Here is a 21376-nt window from a genome sequence, read left to right on the forward strand (position 1 = left end):
AGCACTGGACTTATAAACATTATCAATTCAGACTAGACAACTGATTTAGAAAAGACAAAACAGCTGAAAACTAGACATGGACTAGTAGAAGATTCTCACCTTCTGATAATCTTAAGTAACATTATTAAAAATCACTATTAAATAGATTGACAACAGTTCCTGCAACATTTTGGCAGTATATTACTGGCACCAAATAACACTGGTTATTATACTTATGTTAATCTTATAAATGAAATTATTTGGACTCATAGACGTAAGCTAAAACATAGAATAAACTCCCACTAAATCTCATAATAGTTTTCAAGTAATTTTGTCACAAAATATTATCCTTTTTTGTTGTTCTGCTTTTTATAACAGGCTGGTATCAGCTGGTTCATTGGTGGTTGAGCCATCTGATCAGTCAGCAAGCCAGCAGTCAGCTGCTGAACAGACAGCCAGCTTGTAGCTTGCTATATGCAGTTTTAAAATTGGGTCATCTTAATTCGAGTGATGGATGCTGCTTCTTTAGCTTTTTTTTTCATGACTGTTCATGATGTGTTTTTTCCAAACAGCTGGATTTTTCTTTCTTTTAAGCGACACAAAGGTCAAGTGGCCTTTTTTCAGCCAATTGACCTGCAATGCGTAGCAACAGATGGGAAAGCGGTTGGACTGTGTCATTCTATGCTCTATACAGCCAGAGAAAATATAATATAATATAAATGAAATGTTTTTGGGGTTTTGAAATGTTATAATCTTTTAAACCTTGGTATACCATGAATTTTTGCAGTGAGTCGTTGTAGCCAAATTAAAAAAGTTTGGTGTTTTATTAAGACTGTTATTTCCTGGTCCGAGAGGAGGAAAGAAGACAGTCACATACCCCACAACGCTTTATTTCCTTCTTGTTATGAGGAAAATATTTAGTAATCTACAGGGCTCTGCTGAGCTTGGACTCTGAATGAGCTCTGTAATCACAGGAATATGAACATAGAGCATGAAATCAGTAGACCTGGAATCTTTTTCATCAGGCAGGCTTACTCAGATGAAATGTGGAGCACTTTCAAAAGGTCACAGACATCAAATATGCCTCATAAACAAATAGTTTCAAAGTAAAAAGCAACACAGCGATAACATGAAAACAAATGTAATAAGAGCTTTGGATGGGTAGGTTAAGGGTATCAAGGTGTAAAAAGTTACATTTTCCAAACCTCAAATTGTTAATATAGTTTATAGTCCTTTTAATGACAAGCCAGATAAGATGCTGGAATGACACCTGTTGCTGCTCACTGCCTGCCAACTGGCTGAAAGAAGCTTAATAAAATGTTCTCTCCCTTAAAATAATTCTAAAAAGAGTAGATTAAAATGCTTATTTTTAAACAGTTTTGGGAATAAATTGTTGGGTTATTTTTGTTTAAAACAAGAAGATTTTTTGATTGTTGTAAAACTGCAAAACCGTGATATTTTCAGTTGAGGTTGTCATAGAGATAAAACCCAATACAGACCAGTGTAAATAATCTGGATGTCAAAACAGTGTTTACGCATGTTGTTGATTTTCGAAGAACATAGTGGCGTGTCGGGGGAGTTACACCATTTTCATGTTGCTGTGTGAACAGAGATTGTAATTAAAATGCTGTCATGTAGAACCGTTAACAGGAACTGGTAAAAAAAAGAATGTTTTCAATGGAGCGTTGTCATGTTAACAGGGTCTGAGTTGCAGCAACTATAAATCTTTTAAGCAGAGATCTTTAGTATAGTTTGTTGGGTTTTTTTTACACTACCCACATGTTACCAAACGGTTAAATGTATCAGTACAGCAGGAAGTGAGGGATATCAGGACACTGACAGCTTTGTCCCTATAGTTGGTATTAATTACTGTTTTTATTTGAAAACCAAAACTGCATCGTTTTTGAACCAAATCAAATATCACAGAACTGGTAAACTGAAACTATTTTAATCACAGAATTTGCAGTCGTTGACGCCGTGGAATAAAAAATGTTTGCTCGGCTGGTTGAAATGGTGAGTAACTGGTTGAACTGGTCTCTTTTCTCAATACAAAACCTCTGCTTTGTGTTTTTTTTTTCTTTTTTTTTGCAGCAAATAACGTTACCGTTGCTGATGAGCGTTGGTACTGCAGTGATTGGATCCTTGCAGTTTGGATACAACACAGGTGTCATCAATGCCCCGCAGAAGGTGAGTTGGACACTCAGCCATTAGTTTATCAGGGCATGACTCGGTTTTAAAGGAATAACGTTTCCCAAACAGACTAAACATTAAGTATCTGTAAAAGTGTTGAAGAGCTGCTCATTTAGTTTATAACTCTGCCAGAAAAAGAGCTCACTGTTCACACTGCTGTATGACTTTAGGTTAAGAGTGAAGATAAAAGTATCTTCTTTCTGTTCCAGTAGTTCCCATAACTTTAGTGTTTCTATGTTCAAAAATGGATGTCTTCTGTTTAGACGTTGACTAGAATCACTGCAGCAAACATTTACCCATCCCTGTAACAAATCGAAATAATGAAAAATATCTTTCATGCCCCCAGAGGAACTTTTCTAATGTAGGTTATATTAGCAGACAAGAAGACCACAGAGACTAATTTCCCCTGGACTTGGGCTAGGTGAAAACAAACACCTGCTGACCTAAAAGAGCCAGAATAAGAAGTCCATTTATGTCCAGTGGTTGGAGGGTCATGTCTCTTTAAGAAGTTATTTATTTATATTTAGTGTGTATGTTTTCTTGTTAAGGATCTGCAATGTATATGTGATTAATAAAAAAATCAGATTTTCACATTCATATAAAAACAAGAAACTAGGAGGTTGCATGTGGGGCTTTTGCACATTATCAGGGACAGAAATGTGTTCCTCCAAATAAAGCCAGTGGTAAAGTGTCTACGTGTTTAGGTAAAGGTCGTGGGTACGGTGCAGCGTATGATAGCATTCTTGTGATATCACGAAGCGAGGTCTTGTGAATGTAAGTTGATATTGGAAATGACCCAGGCTCTGGGGTCACGGCGTAACAGTGTCAGTCTACATATGTGCCCCCACCAAAAGAAAGCCCTTGATAAGTGATAGCCACGCTCTTGAACCACATCTCCAGGACACTGCTGACTTTCTAATTCCCCTCGCGTCTCCTCAGCTTCCAGCACATTAAGATCTCTGGTCAGGTGACACGTGACAGAAATGGAACAAGCAGAAGCGTTGGAGTGCTGACATTCTGGAGATGTCACACCTAAAGCGTCACTGCTGTTGCTGCTCATGGGCATGTTTGTTGACATGGTGGTTAGTGATGGCATTGCAGGCGGTGGGGGAAGGGAGGAGAAACCTGACACATTTTAGTGACTGGTTCCAGGGTTGTACAGGAGGTTGTTGTGATTACATGGAGTAGATAGTGCTGCCCTCAGCTGGTCACTGCTCTGCCAACATCTGTGTTTGGATTTCAAACATGGATCACATGATCGGACTCTGAGGTACTTATGTAACTGTTATGATCGCATTACAAATGTGTTCTGCCATGAATTGTAGCTGTTTAATTATGTAACATTAAAATCTGTGATCCTATTTACAGCGAGAACCTGTTTCAATGCCTGTCACAATAAAGTATATTCGTACAATAACGTTGTGTTCTTCTCTTAAACAGATCATTGAGAAATTCATCAATGAGACATACTTTGAACGTTACCAGGATCCCATCTCCAAAACCTCCCTTACAGCTATCTGGTCCATTTCTGTTTCCATCTTCTCTGTCGGAGGCATCTTTGGTTCCTTCTCTGTCGGATTCTTTGTCAACCGTTTGGGAAGGTAAATAAATTACACAAAATCTTTCTGAGAATGAAAAATAACACAGAAGCAACACCCAGAAAGCATCTGAGCCTTAAGCACAGAAACATAGCATACTGTGTACTTTGCTATATATAAAGAAAATTGTCTATACTTGGTTCTGTGACTTCTACAGGAGGAACTCAATGCTCATAGCCAACATTTTAGCCTTCATCGCAGCTGCTCTGATGGGTTTTTCAAAGATGGCCAGCTCCTGGGAAATGCTCATCATCGGTCGTTTTATAGTTGGTCTCTACTCCGGCCTCTCCACTGGTTTTGTACCCATGTACATAGGTGAAGTCTCCCCGACAGCCATGCGAGGCACCTTAGGCACACTACACCAGCTGGGCATCGTCGTGGGCATCCTCATCGCACAGGTCGGTGATCAGAAGATGCTCCTTTTTAACCTCCTGTTGTGTCGTTACAAAAATCACGTTTTATAAGCTGGTTTGCAGCTGGTTCATCATGTTCTGGTTGGTTTTAGGTATTCGGACTGGAAATGATCATGGGCAACGACAAGTTTTGGCCACTCTTGCTGGGCTTCCTCTTTATCCCGGCTGTGATACAATGTGTCCTGCTGCCGCTGTGCCCCGAAAGCCCCCGTTTTCTGCTTATCAACAAGAACGAGGAGAATAAAGCCAAAACAGGTGACTTCATACAAACAAGCATTAACACAGAGGTTTTACCTCTCACTCAGTATTAGGCATAGATTGGTATGAGGTTCTTACATTATGACAGCCTTGAGTAAAAAATCCCCAGTATCACAGTATCAACACAGAAATATAAAAACAAAAATGTACATCTGATTGCTTTTATTTCAGACAGCAGCAATTGCTTTTTGTTATTGCTAAAATAATGGAACATATTGATCATTACAGTTAGCATAACGGACAGGAAATACATGTAACATTTATGGGCTGTCCATGTTTCTTGCCACTGGAAATTTTTGCAAACAGCCAAATCTGTCCAGGGAATAAATAAAACCTACTTGAAAACCTTGATATGCTTTGATAACAGACGCCAGCCCATGTCTTGTTGTTATATTTATGCAGGAATATGCCTGGAGGGTTTAAAATTACTCCAAAGACAAAGTATAATTTGGTTTAAATTACAACTAATTCCTTTTTTTTTTAGTTCTGAAGAAGCTCCGAGGCATGACAGATGTGAGCGCCGATATGCAGGAGATGAAGGAGGAGAGCCGACAGATGATGAGAGAGAAAAAGGTGACAATCTTGGAACTTTTCCGCTCTCCACTCTATCGCCAGCCCCTGATTATCGCCATCACCCTGCAGCTCTCCCAGCAGCTCTCTGGAATCAATGCTGTGAGATAATGTATATATAGTACGTACATTTTAAACATTTAAAAGTACTCAAGGCTGTGACACGGGGACTGTGTTTTTCTGTTTTAGGTGTTCTATTACTCCACACGTATCTTTGAAAAAGCCGGAGTGAAGCAGCCAGTTTATGCCACCATTGGAACCGGTGTTGTTAACACTGCGTTTACGGTTGTTTCTGTAAGTACAGCATGAAGACCAGCAGTTATTACACTGGGGAACATTAAATGAGTTGAAACAAAAAAAGTGTAATTAAATATGGGTGTTTTAATGCCTGAAGCCAAAACTGTAAATTTAGACTAACTTCCGTTAGATTAGTGACCGCATTCCAAATATTCAAGTAATGCACAAATTTAAATGACGTAAGCCGCCCTGTCATGAAAGCATTCATTGTTTGTAGTTGTTTGTCATTTTCGTACAGCTCCACAAAAATTCTTCCAGAATTAAACAGTTTTAGCTTTATCTTATGTGTTGGATTTTTTTCTGTTTTTCTACTAGAGGTGGTTTAACTTATTTTCTTGCTCCAAGTTAAAACCAATAAATCTATCATATAAAACGTTAGGCAGATTAATGCTTACCAGTGTCATTCTCTCAATTAGACTTGTTTTATTAAGATTGGGCAAAAACAACACATCATTTGTTCATACATGGTTCAGTTTTGTTTCATTCAAGTTGTAAATTTGACTGAATTTGACCAGATTCAATCTGGAAATATAGAGCTAGTTGAGCTAGCATTAAGAGTCAACCAAGCCACCCAAGCTCTGTTTGTGTGAATTTTTGTATTTTCATCATCTTATCTTTCTTGTTTTTCAGCTGTTTGTTGTGGAGCGTGCAGGACGCAGAACTTTGCACCTCCTAGGACTGATGGGTATGGCTGGATCTGCCACCATGATGACCATTGCCTTGGCTCTGCTGGTAGGTTCACCTTTAAGAAACTCTAAATATGGATTTTCTGCGTCATCCATATTTTTTATGTTCCTTCCCATCTTTTTTTTTTTGTAGGAGCAACTCAAATGGATGTCCTATTTGAGCATCGTGGCCATATTCGCCTTCGTCGCGTTCTTTGAGATGGGACCGGGTCCAATCCCCTGGTTCATCACAACAGAGTTGTTCTCACAGGGACCCAGGCCATCGGCCATCGCTGTAGCTGGTTTCTCCAACTGGACGGCCAACTTCATCATTGCCTTGGGGTTCCAGTATGTAGAGGTGAGTGGAAAAAAAAATACGAGAAGCTTGGTGACAAACTTACTCAAGTTTGATCTCGTGTGGCCAAAGGATGAACTGCAGCTATTTGCATTTAGACAGAAACCGCCAACCTAGCAAACAGCATGTCAGTGTTTTCTTTCATCTAATTGGACCTTTGTCTGAATTTTATCCAAATTGACTTTTAAATGTCTTAAGGACAATAACATCATCAAACAGATAAAAAGCACACACAAATCATCATTTTGAGAGGTGTATATACCAGTCAAAGAGCATTAATGGATTATTTATAAATGGAATGTTGCAGTGTAAAATGTAGAGCATTGCAGAGGGTGGTAAAATGTATATAATACAAAGATTCTCGCCACAGGGGGACATTACAATATAAAATTTGACTGTTTTTGTCAAAGGCTTTTTTTATATTAAATCAACTTTTCTTCTCTATTTACTCCACAGTTTCTTGAGCTGTGGACACAAATCCTTGTGTTGTAATATTGTGCCATTTTTACTGTTTTCTGTTCTAAAAATGACGCAAAATCACTGTGTTCGTGTTTATCTTGCAGTGATGCATGTTTTCCAACTGAATAGTTATTTTTTACATATAAAATGGTCACACATGGTACATTAGCACAAATAGTCTTGTTTGCTTGTCTATTTGCATGTTCTTGCAAATACAAAAGCATGACAGGACATTAACAGTCATAAATCCTGGTGTTTCAAACTTAATAAGAAAGGGAACAAATTTCGATGTGATAACTGTTGTTTTTTTTCTTTGCACGTTTTCACAGGAACTTTGCGGTCCGTACGTGTTCATCATCTTTACTGTTCTGCTGCTCGTGTTCTTCATCTTCACATACTTCAAAGTGCCGGAGACCAGGGGCCGGACGTTTGACGACATCGCTACTGGCTTCCGCCAGACAGCCAGTGCAGGAGCAGAGAAGCACTCGCCGGAGGAGCTGAACAGCCTGGGAGCAGACTCTCAGCTCTGAGCAAATAAACCTATCTGACAAACTTTTCGCAGACTGAGTGTGAACCTGGAGGGTCTGCTTGTTAGAAGTAGACAGATCTGCCGGTAGAACTAGTTTTACTACTCTTTCACATCATTTTGGACGTTGTCTCCAATGCAGCATCTCCTACTGCTTTGCTCTTACAGCGCAAAACAAATAAATAAAAGAAAACTCGATAGCCGAGGTGTCAGCCGACAGTTGGGAAGAGAGGAACCGAAGAGAGATCTGGAGGATTTTCTTATTTTAGAAATATTTTTAAAGAAGGAAAAGGCATATCAGCATCACTCCACCTGCTTTTTCCCCATTTTTCCATAAGTATTTTAGTGATATGTGCTTTACTGCTCTGGTGTTTTTGTGTTGTTACAGTACATTGAGTTTATCATTATCTGGTTAGAGAGCGATATAGCTTTAAAATAAGTTATGTGTGCAAAGATTCCTGTTTTCATTGACTACTGTATCTCTTTAGACTCCAGGCTCTGTTGTTGCGCTACTGTGTCTTCCCACCAGATGAAGCTATTTCTTTAGAAAAGGTGCCTGACGTTCCACTTTGAAGAAATTGAATGAAGTTACTGAGTATACAAATTGTGCTGGCAAGCAGTTGGATGTCTTTCTTGAATTAACTCATTGTTTAGCTATTATGTCAATTTTGACTCTACTTAAAAAGACATTTCATAACTAAAATGTCATTTTATTTACAAATATGAATATATTTGGTAACAGTTACTTTAGTTGTTTTTACAACTAATGAAATGTTGTATTAAGACAAGAAGAAATCTGCCCAAACCCTGGAACAAAATGCAACCAATTGATCATCTTTACATTATCATGACCCATTAAATCAGTCACAATCAAGTGTCCATCTGGGTCAGTCGTACCAAATCAGCCATCACTGTTAATGTTTCAGGTCAGGCTGGCCTGATCCAAACTCAGAAGCTTTAGATTAAGTACTCAAATGTTCAAGTGGAGCCTTTAGAGTTGGGGGCATTAGCTAAAAACCTGAGCTTTTCACTCAGTCTGAAGCTCATTACCATTCCTCAGACAGAAATAATGTGGACCAAACTGACCGAGAGGATTTTCGTTACCCTGAATGTGCTTGTGGATGCTTGTTACCGTTTTGACACCAGTACTGAATTTTGCAGAATGTTTCGGCTTTCTCTTTTGTAGTCATGTCCTTTACTCTGCACAGATGGGGGTAAAAAAAAATTAAACACACGCAATTTGCCTTGCTGCACAAGCTGCTGTCTATCACTGCTGTATCCCTTGTGAGAAACCTTGTCTTCTCCCTTAATACATTTGTTTGAGGTATGATCAGGGGTGGAGAATCCAGGTCCAGAAAGTAAAAAGCCTGTACAGAGATTAGTCCCAACCATTTAAATTTCTATCTCCAACACATAGACAGGGACTAAGTGTGGTTAAGTGAACAGGATGAAGGAAACTAGGCAGGCTTTTTACTTTCTGGACCTGGATTCTCCACCCCTGGATAAGATATCATTTTAGCAGCACTTTATTATTCACAGTGAGACAGACCCTGAGGTTGAGTCTGTTACATTTTAATGCACAGTGTGTATACTTTGTCACTACAGAGAGACTGAAGAATTGTTGACAGATTTCTTTAAGTGTTTTTAAAAAGAAACCTTTTAAAGTTGTGCTTGTGTTCATATCTACCATACTTTTCCTGCACAAATTTCATCAAATCATATTACAGCAATGAAGATATTTAACACCAGTAGCAAAAAAAGCTTTTAATCATTCCAGGACCAGCTGTCTGTTGTATGTATTGTTGAAGTACCCCTTTAAAGAGGCCTTCTGCGTGTTCGTTTATTCACCGTAACCTGGAGGAATTCACAACACAATATTATAAATCACACGGAGACAGCTGTATGTTATTCAAAGTACCTGGACCAGGGGAAGTTCTCATGTGATCAGGACACACACCGAGACGACTTCGGAGGGAGTATTGACCCCTCTAACTGGAGGGTGTCTATCCGTGCTTTATTCCATAGTCTGTCCAAATATGCCAATATAATATTCTACCATCCTTCTGCTCCCTAGACAGTAATACATATCAGGCGCCCTGCAACTTACTCTTACGGGTTAATCTTCGTCCTCCTCCTCGTTAGCATCCACCGCAAGCAAAGGCATCATATGGGAAGGAGGAGGTGCGGTTTTCCCTTCAATGGTTGTAGTAATAAAGTGAACAATCAAAGATCTTATACATGGTACACAGCAACATCCACAGGTAACCATAATAGCTACAAAAACAGCAATGGAAATAAACAATGACATAATCAACCCTTTCCAGTGTCCAAACATGCCCGTCATCCAATCTTCGAACGGATTGTCTATTCCTGAGTGCTCATGCATGGTCGCGGAAAGTGTTTTTAACCCTTCTAAAGTTTTTGAGACGGAACCATCAGGGGCGGTATTATTGGGTTTGAAAGTGCAACACATGTCTCCAAACATTGCACATACGTCCCCTTTTTCAGCTAACACCATGTCCAGGGCCATCCTATTTTGTACTGCCATGAGGGATGTGGGGCCAGTTTGTTCAGCTAGGTCCTCCACAGCATCTCTACTGAGGTTGGCCATTCGAAGAACATTGTGATGTATGTAATTAATGCGGTCCACATTTTTATCGGGAGTAACCAGAAAAAAGGCTGCAATAATGGGAATGTTTTCGAAGCCTGCTGAGACTTGGTCCACCAATTTATACTCATTGGGTACGCCTCGGGGGACTCCAATTGCGTCAATGTAGGTGGGCGAGCCTTCGGTCAGGTCAAATGCGTTTGTGGTCCGCTTCATGACATGTCTACGTTGTCGCCTAGTGAGAGCTGTGCTTTGTGCATGTTTCGAGGGAAGATACTTAAAGTCTTTACCTAACAGAAGGAGACGTGCCTGCAACCTAACCATGGCACACATTCCAATAGTATTATTTTGAATCCTAGTTAATAGCTGATGACCTCCACAATAATAGTAGAGTCCTGATCTTGCCCAGGGATCTATCACTGAGCCTGGCACCGTGATGTTACACCAATCGCGAGGAATTTGTCCTACATTTGCCTTTGGTGTTGTGGAAGTGAAGTTAAAGCAAGTGTATGTGCCATTTCTTCGTTGAGGGGTGAAAGGGCCGGCTCTGGTGTTATTGGCAATGGGTGGGAACAGACTGGCCAAAGTGGTACAGTTTGTGGGAGTAGCCACTTTAGTCAGCTGTAGCATACAGCTATAACCCCACTGGTCCTCTGGATACAGAGGAGCAGGATCAGTAGTTAAATGTGGTCTTGCAGCCGCGCATGCCACACAATCTGATTTACTTTGTTCTTTGGCAGTCTGAGCTATCCATTGGAGCCAGAGGTTATCTTCAGTATATCCCGTCGCCATCTGGATAATTTCTATGGGTTTTAAGGTGTTGTAGTCTATCTTTATCCTCCCCTTGTCTGACTCTGCCTGATTGGAGTGATTTCTGAAATTTATCTTGATGATGCCTTCTGGATTCTGTGTGTTCCATCCTCGTCAAAGACCAAACATGAAATGGGCGTTGTGTGTTCCTAGGGGGTTGTGTGTCAAGGCTTTAAGGGTTAAAAGAAATAGCTGTTGCCCGTTTGAGGCGGTATTCGGTAAACTACCGCGTATCAGGGATATGTTTAGCGCTTCAAGTTTAGGTGTCGGGTCAGGGTTAAAAATATTGGTATTCCATGGTCTGCTGTAATATATAGTATTTCTCCACCCCCTACCACACAAAGGGGTGGGTGTGTCTGCACTTGTGGACTCACAGTGTGTGGAGAGTTCAACATTAGCGCATAGGTAATAGTGGAGCCTCGTCAACCATGTGCTGCCTGAGATTTGGTAAGAGCTATAGTTGATAACGTCGCAGAGATCAAATTGGAAAGTCGTGGTCGCACCAAGAGTGTAATTTAATTCTATTCCCCCAAACGCCTGGAGGCATTTATCTGGACCCTGGGGTTTGGATTGTCTTTTATTGATCCTGGGATGACTGGAGCATGTCTGGAAAGGAAGTTCACACAACAATCCTAGAATCAATGTAACAGTGAAAAATGATACAGCACCTATACCTCCCATGACCCAACCCTTAAGGGGCCTGGGTCCTAACTTTTGATCTCCCATTCTTTTCAAAGGTACCTGTAAAGGAAGATAAGGATTAACGATATGGTGAAACACAAAAGACCTCTTTTTTTTTTAAGTTCAGAGTGTTCAGTTCAGTTCTTCGGTGTGAGAGCAGCTACGACCACCAGTGAAAGAGAGGAAAGCTCACTCACATCCGCCTCTTTTGTGTGATGTCCTAGTCTTCACTCACTGGTGTAGACTGACCTGGAGCTAAGTGGTCTCACCAGGGGATTATTCTGCCCCTATGGGTGGGACCACTGATCTGACGGTGCACCTAAGGTGTAGACTAACCTTTAGGTGTAAGTGAACGCTTTCTCACCCTAGGGGATTATTCTGCCCCTTGAACTGGGTGAGAAAGGTCTTCTTGTGTGTTGGTGTTGTCCCTCAGGTTCTGCTGGACCTCTGGCAGTGATCTCTGTGGTGCCTCTGCTGCTGCACACTGGCTCCAATGATACCACGTGTCTCCTTTGCCCTTGACCCTCACCACATGTGAGGTTCTCTTTGTGACCTGGAATGGACCCGTCCACCTGGGCTCTGACCACTTCCATTTGATGACTTTCAGAAGGATCCACTCCGCGTCTGAGGTGGTGGCTCGAGCCTCGGATGGTTGGGCGGCCACCTGTTTTGAGAATGCTGCAACCAAGCTGTGGAGAGATCTATAGTAATCACGGTGAGACATAGATTGTTCACATTCAGTCAGAAAAGGTAACCTGGTTTTTGGGCCTGGAAAAGGTCTTCCAGTCTGCAGTTCATGGGGCGTCAACCCATGTCTCTGGCTCACTGAGCTTCTTACTGATATCAAAGCTAAAGGTAATGCTGTGACCCAATTCATTTTGGTCTGTGCACAGATTTTAGCCAATTTGGTTTTGATTGTCTGGGTCATCCTTTCCACCTTCCCTTGGGATTGGGGATGGTACACTGTTCCAAAGGAATGTCTCAGTCCCAGGAACTTTTCAACCTCTCTAAGTTCTTAATTTTTGAAGTGTGTGCCGTTATCTGACCTGATTTTCGCAGGAAAACCGTGCCTGGGGATGTAGTGATTAATCAGACACTTCACCACTGTTTTGCTGTCTTCCTTTTTTGCTGGCCAGGCCTCTGGCCAACCGGTGAACGCATCCACACACACGAAAAGATATCTGAACCCATTCACTCTCCCAGTCATGTCTGTGTAGTCTATGATGATTTCCTTACCTGCTACCGGGTCCACAGGGAACTTACCTGGTGCAGGCTTCAGAGTGGGTCTCACATTGAATTGTTGGCAGGTGCTACACGAGCTTATCCAATGACCTACCATCTGTTTCAGGTATGGATGCCACCAGTGCTCAAGACTCTTCATCATTTGTGCAGTTCCTGCATGTCCCGGTCCATGTGCTTCCTCCAGCACTGCTGTGGTCAACCCTGGGGGTAGGATGGGACGTCTGTCTGGACTTCTCCATAGTTCATCCTGGTCTTTTCTTCCTCCTCTTGCCTTCCAGACTGATTTCTCTTCCGGTGAGGCCCCCCTTTGCAGTCTACTCACCTCCTCCAGAGTCGGTTCTGGTGTCCATTCAACTTCAGAGTTCATCAAGATGTGTATGGGCAGATATCCAGCTTTGGTTTTGGCTGCTTGGTCTGCAGCTTGATTTCCTTGAGCCACCCTAGGGTAGCTGTTATCATGTCCTTTGCATTTTGACCGCTACTTCTTGGGAAAGTAGTAGGGCCTCAGCTAATCTTCTCATTTCTGGCTCATGTTTAATGGGTTTCTGTCCTGCTGTTCTAAATCCTGTTCTCATCCATTGCTTTAGTTCCACGTGCGCTGCTCCCGCGACATAAGCTGAGTCTGTGTAGATGTTCACTTTTTGTCCTTCCCCTAGTTCTAGGGCTGCTATTACTGCTAGCACCTCTGCTCTCTGTGCTGATTGGGTGTCTGTCAGCCCTTCTGCCTTAAGAGTCACAAAGTTCGTTCCTGTGTCTTCCACCACCACATAGGCTGCTTTCAGACCCTCTGTGTCATGTCTAAAACAACAGCCATCTGTATACAGGTTTCTTGCTTCTGTCAGTGGTTCTCCTTGTAGGTCTGGTCTGATTTTCTCACTTACCTCAACTTTTTCAGCGCATACATGGGGCTCACCTTCTGTCATTCTGTCATGTTGATCCCTTCATGGTTGTAGATGATATTTGGCGCCTCCAGCACCTTACTCAATCTCTGTAGTCTCAATGGTGAGAGTGTGAAAGTTTTGGAATTGACAAATGCCACTACTCTATGTGATGTTAGAATATGTAGTGGATGTCCCATCACTACGTGGGCTGTTTTTTGAATTATTTTTGCCAACCCTGCTGCATGACTGGTACATTCATGGTGTCTTTGTTCCATGTTGTCAAGCATGACGCTAATATACATTAGCACTGTTCTTACTCCCCCTTTTTTCTGGAACAGCACTCCGTTCGCGGTGTGTGCTGTTACAGAAACATCCAAGTGAAAGGGCAATGTGTAGTCTGGATGTGCCAAGTGAGCAGCTTGGGAAAGGCTGGTTTTAAGAGCAATAAATGCTTCCTCTGGTTCTGTTATCCATTCTAGAGGCGCCGTCAAATGGCGCATGCCCTGTGTCTTCACTAAGTCGCGGAGTGGGGCAGTTAGGTCAGTGTATCCTGGAATAAATTACCTGCTGTATCCGGTGAGTCCCAAGAAGGAAAGCGTGTCCTTCACCTGCATTGGTTTTGGATGAGAAAGGATTGATGTGAAGGGGACATTCCTGTCCCGGGCTGAGAGATTACCCTGCCCAAGAAATCCCCCTGTTTCCGGCAAATTTGCAGTTTGGCTTTGCTGACCTTGTACCCAGCTTTTGCTAGGTGTGAGAGCAACACAGCCGTGGCCTCCAGGCATTCAGAAACAGTTGGTGTCGCCAAAAGAATGTCATCCACATATTGAATCAATGTGGTGTTCAGTGGGAGGGGACAGTCTTGGAGGGAGTCCTTAAGGACCTGATTAAATATTCCTGGTGACAGAGCAAAACCCTGCAGCAAACAAGTGTAGCGGTACCTGTTTGACTTATATGTGAATGCAAAAATATCTCTGCACTCCTCAGCTAGAGGCAGGCAGAAGAAAGTGTTGGCCAGATCTAAGCAGGTGAACCATGCATGTTCGGGGTTTAGATTGGTAAGTGCAACATAAGAATTGGGCACTGGAACTGTAGGAGTGGAAAGTGCTGCATTTACAGCTCTCAAGTCGTGGGCCATTCCAAATGGGTCAGTCAGTGTCAAGATGGAAAGTGATGGGAGAACACTGAATGAGTCCCACGTCCGTGGGGCCCTCAGCCCAAAGTGAAGATGGCATGCTCTGAACTACAGCTGCAGACATTGGATGATCTGTTTTTTTTCTCCCATGATGTCTTTCAAGTTGCACATGTTCCAAGGTGCCAACGTCTGTGGACAGGTTAGTAATGCGGTAGGTGTTACATGAGGGGGAATAAGATAGACTGGGTGTGGATAAAGAATGCCAGTCAGTGAGAGCTAGGGAGCGTTTTAACACTCCTCCCAGCTTGCGGGCTTCGTGAGCAGGGTGAAGCGCTAGTGAAACATGGGGTACACCATCAGACCACATTTTAAACCAGTCCTCCTGTTCTGTAGACAGCTGCACGGAGGCTACGACACCTTCAGGGGCTACATAAATGTCTGCGGTGGCAATCTCCCAGGAAGTCCCCTCCAGCTCCTCAGCAAAGCTTTCCTGATAACACTCACAGTTATTCCTGTCATAGAAGAGGGTGACATGTGGCGGGTCAGGGGGAGAGACGTAGGGCGCTAGGGTCGAGATCCAGGATTTCCACCGAAGGACGAGAGGATGCCTCCACCCGCTGTGGTTTCTGGATGCAGGAGGGCCCAATATATGTCAGCCATAGGGTCAGCCAGGGGTTGTATGAGATACTGTCCGTGAGAGAGGCGGGAATTGTTGCCACAGGCTAGTTGAGTTCCATTGGGCAGATGCACAGACAGTCCATCAGGTCCACATAAAATGGTGGCACCCATTTTAATCAACATGTCTCTGCCCAATAAGTTGACAGGGGTGTCTGCTGACACCAAATAGCTGTGGTTCAAAGTCTGTCCCCCTATCTCGGTTGTGGTGTAAGGTAGGACCTGTTTAGCCCCAGAAAACCCCATGACAGTGGTAGTCCTTGTGGAGAGGGTGGTAGGAGGGGCTCGTTGAATAGTTGAGCATGTGGCCCCAGTGTCCACCAAAAAAGGAATAGTTTGTCCATACACTGTCACGGACAGTAAGGGGTCCTCAGTCCCTCTGTCTGGGGGGTTCTGTGGGGGCCCTCAGTAGTGGTCTGGCCCAAAGTTGGGATTATCCCAGGCTGGCAGCTGAAGTGGAGGTTGCTGCTGTTGACCTCCACGTGGTGGACCACTCCGTCCTCGATACGGGCGTCGCCCTGGGCCTCCTCTGGGTCCATACCCACAGCCATATGCCTCAAGGTTGTATGGACATTCTCGGCTCCAATGACCCTGCTCTTCACAATAGCAACAAACGTCAGCACCCCCCCATCGCCTCGGTGGTCCTCCACGGAATCCACGGCCCCTTGGCCCACCCTTGCCCCTGAACCGGCCTGGTTGGGCATGATAAGGACCAGAGGTTGCAGACCTCGGTGCAATCGTGTCCTGATGGCCAGGAAAGGGAAGAGTCTGGGGGACCTGAGACACCGCCCCTTCATACATTATTTTGGGAGTTTTGTTGTCTTTCTTCTTTTCTCCTGCTTTCTGCTTTGCTTCGGCTAACTGCATTTTTTGCAATTGGGTCTGCAGGGTCTTAAGTTCCTCCTCATCTTTTTTATGGTCCTCTCTTATTTTGGACAAGTGATGGATCAGGTGGCAATCCCAAGTTCCAGTGTCCGCTCCAAGCATGTCAGGATTGTCGTCCATACTGGCTTTTACCTGATGGGGTAGTCCTTTAAGGACAGCATCTCTGAACCAGTCTCGCTGTGCCCTTAGCTGGGTTAGTTCCTGTCTGAGTTTGCCACATGGATTTGCACTGGTCCAGGTATTCCCTGGGGTTAATTTTAGGGTCCCATTCAAACTTAGGGATGGTGCGTCCCCTGGTTACAGGGTATGCTGTTCTCAATGCATCACCTAGCCAGTGGACATGCTGGGTGAAGAGGTCAGAATCCGGGGCTCCTGAGGTGTAAGCAGCAGTCTCAATCTCTCTACATGTGTTGTGTGGCATGCACCGTCCTGCCACTGCTCTATAATCTCCCAATGCTAGCGTGGTGCCTGCCGTCAGGGTGTCTAAAGTCTGGAGCCACACTGCCGCTCCTTCAGTTATGGGGGGCAGTTTGTCACAGAGAGCCGTAATGTCGCCCAGAGAGAAATGTTTATACCTACAGGGGCTCCAGAGCCTTGTTGCTGTAAAGGGGATAATTGGTTTTTGGGGCATAACTAAAGCCTTCTGGTTTAGCTGCAGCTTTGCAGGGTAAATGTTCCCTTAACTGTCCAACTGTCTGACTGCGTATTGGGGATCCGTCCTCAGGATGGTTTTGCTGCGGATCTGCTCTGTCTTCTCCATTTTCCTGTGGCATGCTGTGCCTGCTTACCTGCACCTCTACAGCTGGGGTAGAGGTGTAACAAGGTGTGGTTTTGAGAAAAGGATTGGGACACAAAACCATATCTGGCCTCCAGGATCCACTTAGCAGTAAAGCCACTGATCCTTCCGGATCAGTCCCTGCTCCTTGTAAGCCGGAGCCTGGCCCCCGTGCCCCAGCCTCTGAAATTAGACATGATTCTTGTGGGGGTGAGCGAAAGGGATTTGTTTTGCTCAGGCTTCTTTGATGTTGTTCTTGTCTTTCTCTTACCTCTCTGTCCTGAAAGGCTGCTCTTTCTATGTCCAGAAATGATCCATTAGATGCTGACATAGATAATCCGGAAGTTCCACTGACAGATTCATTCTCCCCTTTTGGAATGTCCAAGCCATGCAGTACAAGTGTTCCATTTTCTACTTCCAATATGGGGTACAATCCACCAGGGGGCGGTGTGGTCGCACCAGTGAGGGAGCTGTACTTGGAAGAGGGTGCATACGGAGGAGGCGTGTCTGGGCCCATCCCCTGAGCTGATTTAGATCCCTCCTTTTTTCTCCCTTTCTGGGTTTGTTCCGCTGCATTGAGTGAATTCCTCCTTGGTAAATCAAAAGTATGTCTCCCCAGAAGCGCTCGTCTTTTTCATATTTATGTATGTTTGTGTTGTACTTACATTTTGACCAGACAGAAGCGTCATTCAACTTACCTTGTGCGTCCAGTCTGTTTTTCTTCGCTGTGTTCAGTTTGTTTCTAAACCAATCACCTAAATTCCACTTGTCTTTCAAATTAATTCCATCCGCCTTCATTGTTCGTCTTACCTTTTTTTCGATGTTCTTATTGATTTTTTCCCCGTCGTTCTTACCTCTCGTTTGGAGAACCAGTGCTTGCATATTAGTAACTTGTGTGTTTAAATCTAACCATACTGGTTTTTCCAGAAATTCATGTTCCATGTTGTTTAAAATCCTGTGAAATTAATGTTCAATTAACGCTTCACAATATGCATATAAAATCCGCTTATCACTGTATTGTTAACAGCGCAAGGTTACCGGACAATACAGTACATTTAATAAACAGCAATGGTGAGACAGCGCTCTGCTGCTTAACCCAGTCTCACACACACACACACACACACACACACACACACAGTCAGCGCTTGTCACAGTCACTCCCGTTTAATATCAACAAAAACAGTTAACATTCACATTTCTTGTATAATCCGCACCACAGATATATTTATATGTAGTACTTTGTCTTTTATTTTACCGCAAATAATCATCCAGCGTCAGTCGCACACACACATTCCAGCTCGAACTGCCTCAATTCAACACAACTGTCTGTGACAGACACTCGCACACAGGAAATATGCACAAATGTGCAGAAACAATCCACTACAAGCCACTTCACCCTATATTCAATAAATGCATTTCATTTTCCCTCAAATAATCAAAAATCCAACCGGATTTTTAATTCAGAATGTGTGTTCAAAGATTTAACATGGACTGCACTTCCAGTCAGTTGTGTAATTCCTCTGTGTGACCACTAGATGGGACTCTAACCCTTCATAAATTTGAATGAAACTGTCGGCAGTTAAAAAAAAAAAAAAAAAAAAAAAACATTCAGCAGAGCCTCTAACTCTTTTCTGTGAGGACGTTTAACCTCCCAGTTTATAAACTTTATAGTTTGCCAAACTACAGGACTTCAACCCAGCTTTTCTTACTGCTTCGTCAAACAATAAGTGGAGACGCCACTCTCAGCAATATAAGGCCTCTAACCTTTTTCAGCTTTCGTATTTTGCCAAGCTACAGACGACACTCTCAGCAATTCTTATCTGACTCAATTTTAACACGTCCAGTTAACGCACACTCTTTTACAGTTTTGCTGAGTAAAATGACATTCAGAATCAACTGACACCTGGTTAATTTAGCCTATACATAAATTCAATCGGCAGAATTTAATACAACAGGCTCTGCCTACCTGGTTTTTCGTGGGCGCCCGGTGTCAGAAGATTCCGTCTGTCACACTCTCTTGTTGTCCACGTCGGCGGTCACCAAATTGTTGAAGTACCCCTTTAAAGAGGCCTTCTGCGCGTTCGTTTATTCACCGTAACCTGGAGGAATTCCCAACACATTAGAATAAATCACACGGAGACAGCTGTATGTTATTCAAAGTACCTGGACCAGGGGAAGTTCTCATGTGATCAGGAAACACACCGAGACGACTTCGGAGCTTCCCACTGGGCACATTGTTTTTATTAAAACACACAGGAAAATGGGCAGCGCCCTGTTTACAGTTTTTTCTCACATGCAGTCACGTACACACTTTTCCGGCTTTACCATATTTAGACAGTCATTGTCCTGCACCTGCACCATGTTTTCTACTGATATGAGAAGGGAGTAAGTCAGTCTCTACTTTTCACACACTCCTTCAGTTCCCAGTAATCTTCCACTTCACCTCCCTGTGAGAAATACTTTTGCAGACCACACAATACACAATGTCTTTATACTAACACATGTTATACATTTTATTTCCCTCACTGGTTATGAACATAATAATAATGATGCACACACATAATATATCTCCACAGTATATAGCAGTTCTTTTAGTCACACTTTAACATATCAACTATTTGCCTTTGTGTGCCTTTCACTTAATATCACCAGCAACATTTTATAGTGGCAGCACCAAATGATGCCTATTGCTAATATTAAAAATATCAAAACTGTATTATTGTATATAGCTCCATAAGTTAGTTTGGGCTTTGAAAGTTGGTATATATAGGCTGTGATATCTGACTAGGCAGGTTAAAAACACAGGATGAAGGCAAAACAACACTGAACCAAAATGTCTGGGATTCTGTTTTAACCTTAAGCTCAAGTGTACTTATATTCAGATTTATGCAGCAGGAAGAAGGTCTGAAGCACACCAACAGGTCCACCTATGAATCTGAAAAATTAATATAGGGTTTGGTGAGGCCTAGTCAAAGTCTGGATCTAAATCTGATTGAGACACAGTGGCATGACCTAAAACATGCTGTTCATACTCAATGTGGACCTGGTTGGTCTGGATAGCTTTTTTTCCCTCAATAAATGTAAACATCCCAGAATTTTGTAGTTACTCATGTTACCTTTGTCTGATGTTACTTTTTGTTTGATGATCTAAAATATTTAAGTGTGACAAAATAAGCTAAACTAGAAGAAATTTGTAAGGGGACAAATACTTTTTCAAAGCACTTTATGGTAGCAAGTTTAGGTGAACAGCTATTTTCTTGTAGCCATTTCTTTACTCAAAAATATTAACACACACCCAAATAGAATGTTCTCTTCTCTTTGCCATTTTGAAGAGTGGTATATTTATCTCCCAGGAAAAAGGAAGTCAGAGAAACCAGCTTAAAGATCCTCAATACTCTGATCAACTTAACAAAGTAAAATATAAATGACAAAAATATTTTAGTTACATTTACTTAAGAGCAATTTTAAGATCAAGGTTAACAAGTCTGACAAGAGGTTAATCTGCAGGCAGGCAGAGAAGCTACAAAATATTGGAGCATTAAAAAACGTAAATACACACAAAAAAAGTAAATACACACAAGCTGGAGGTTCAGTTTGAGTAATTTGGAAAATAATTCTTTAACATGCTAACAACAAAACCAATCCCCCTTAATGTACACTGCTGCAACCACATTTAAATGAGGTTGTATTAGAGTAAAGGTAGACAAGAAGCCATACTTGACTTGAACCTTTCACCTTAGCTTTTTTGTAATGAAAAAAAAACAGCTTTGATTGTGAAACATTACAGATTTCAAGCCATTGAAAATGTTACCACCTGGGCTGTCATCTAAAAACTTTCTATTTGCAAATATCAATTAACTTCTGTTTCTTCTGTCAGCAACATCCACTCTGGCTCAATATTTTTATGTAACCTATTAAGTAAGGACCCTGAAAGGGCAAAATATTTTGGATATAAACATAATTTTTGTAGAGATTGTGATAGGATGGGTGGACTTTTCTGGGTGAAAAGAAAATGTGTTGATTTCATGATCTCAGCGTTAATATGAGGAGATCACTCCATATCTGAGACATACTTAACTTCACTCAGGAGCTTCTGCGGCCACTTCAAGTTGTGCTGCCAATTTCACCACCGCTTTGGTGCTTTCATCGACATCTGTTACATGTTAAAACAAGAGGCTGTTATTTAACTCTTATATCATGCCTCTGCTTTTCCCAAAAGCATGCTTGCAAACTTTCCAGTTTCCTATCTATTATTTATCACTTTTAAGGGTGGAAGCAATTTGCAAAAAATACTTGTACAGCAGACAAAAAAGGTGCAAATCATATTTTGAAATCTGGGTCCCTCCCTGTGAATTTTAAACATCTTTCAAGGTT

At 42.4% G+C, this 21376-nt stretch overlaps 1 protein-coding gene across 1 annotated transcript; it reads left to right on the top strand.

Annotated features, from left to right (window-relative positions):
* The first annotated feature begins 1857 nt into the window (after positions 1 to 1857).
* Positions 1858 to 7336, top strand: LOC124856179 (solute carrier family 2, facilitated glucose transporter member 1-like). Its single transcript, XM_047346442.1, has 10 exons — positions 1858 to 1992; positions 2071 to 2166; positions 3610 to 3770; positions 3925 to 4165; positions 4273 to 4435; positions 4923 to 5110; positions 5198 to 5302; positions 5936 to 6037; positions 6125 to 6328; positions 7114 to 7336. The coding sequence occupies exons 1-10, from the start codon at positions 1969 to 1971 to the stop codon at positions 7312 to 7314; spliced, it is 1485 nt and encodes a 494-aa protein (XP_047202398.1). The 5' UTR covers positions 1858 to 1968; the 3' UTR covers positions 7315 to 7336.
* Positions 7337 to 21376: the final 14040 nt, after the last annotated feature.

Source organism: Girardinichthys multiradiatus, chromosome 20 (assembly GCF_021462225.1).
Source record: "Girardinichthys multiradiatus isolate DD_20200921_A chromosome 20, DD_fGirMul_XY1, whole genome shotgun sequence".
Taxonomy (NCBI): domain Eukaryota; kingdom Metazoa; phylum Chordata; class Actinopteri; order Cyprinodontiformes; family Goodeidae; genus Girardinichthys; species Girardinichthys multiradiatus.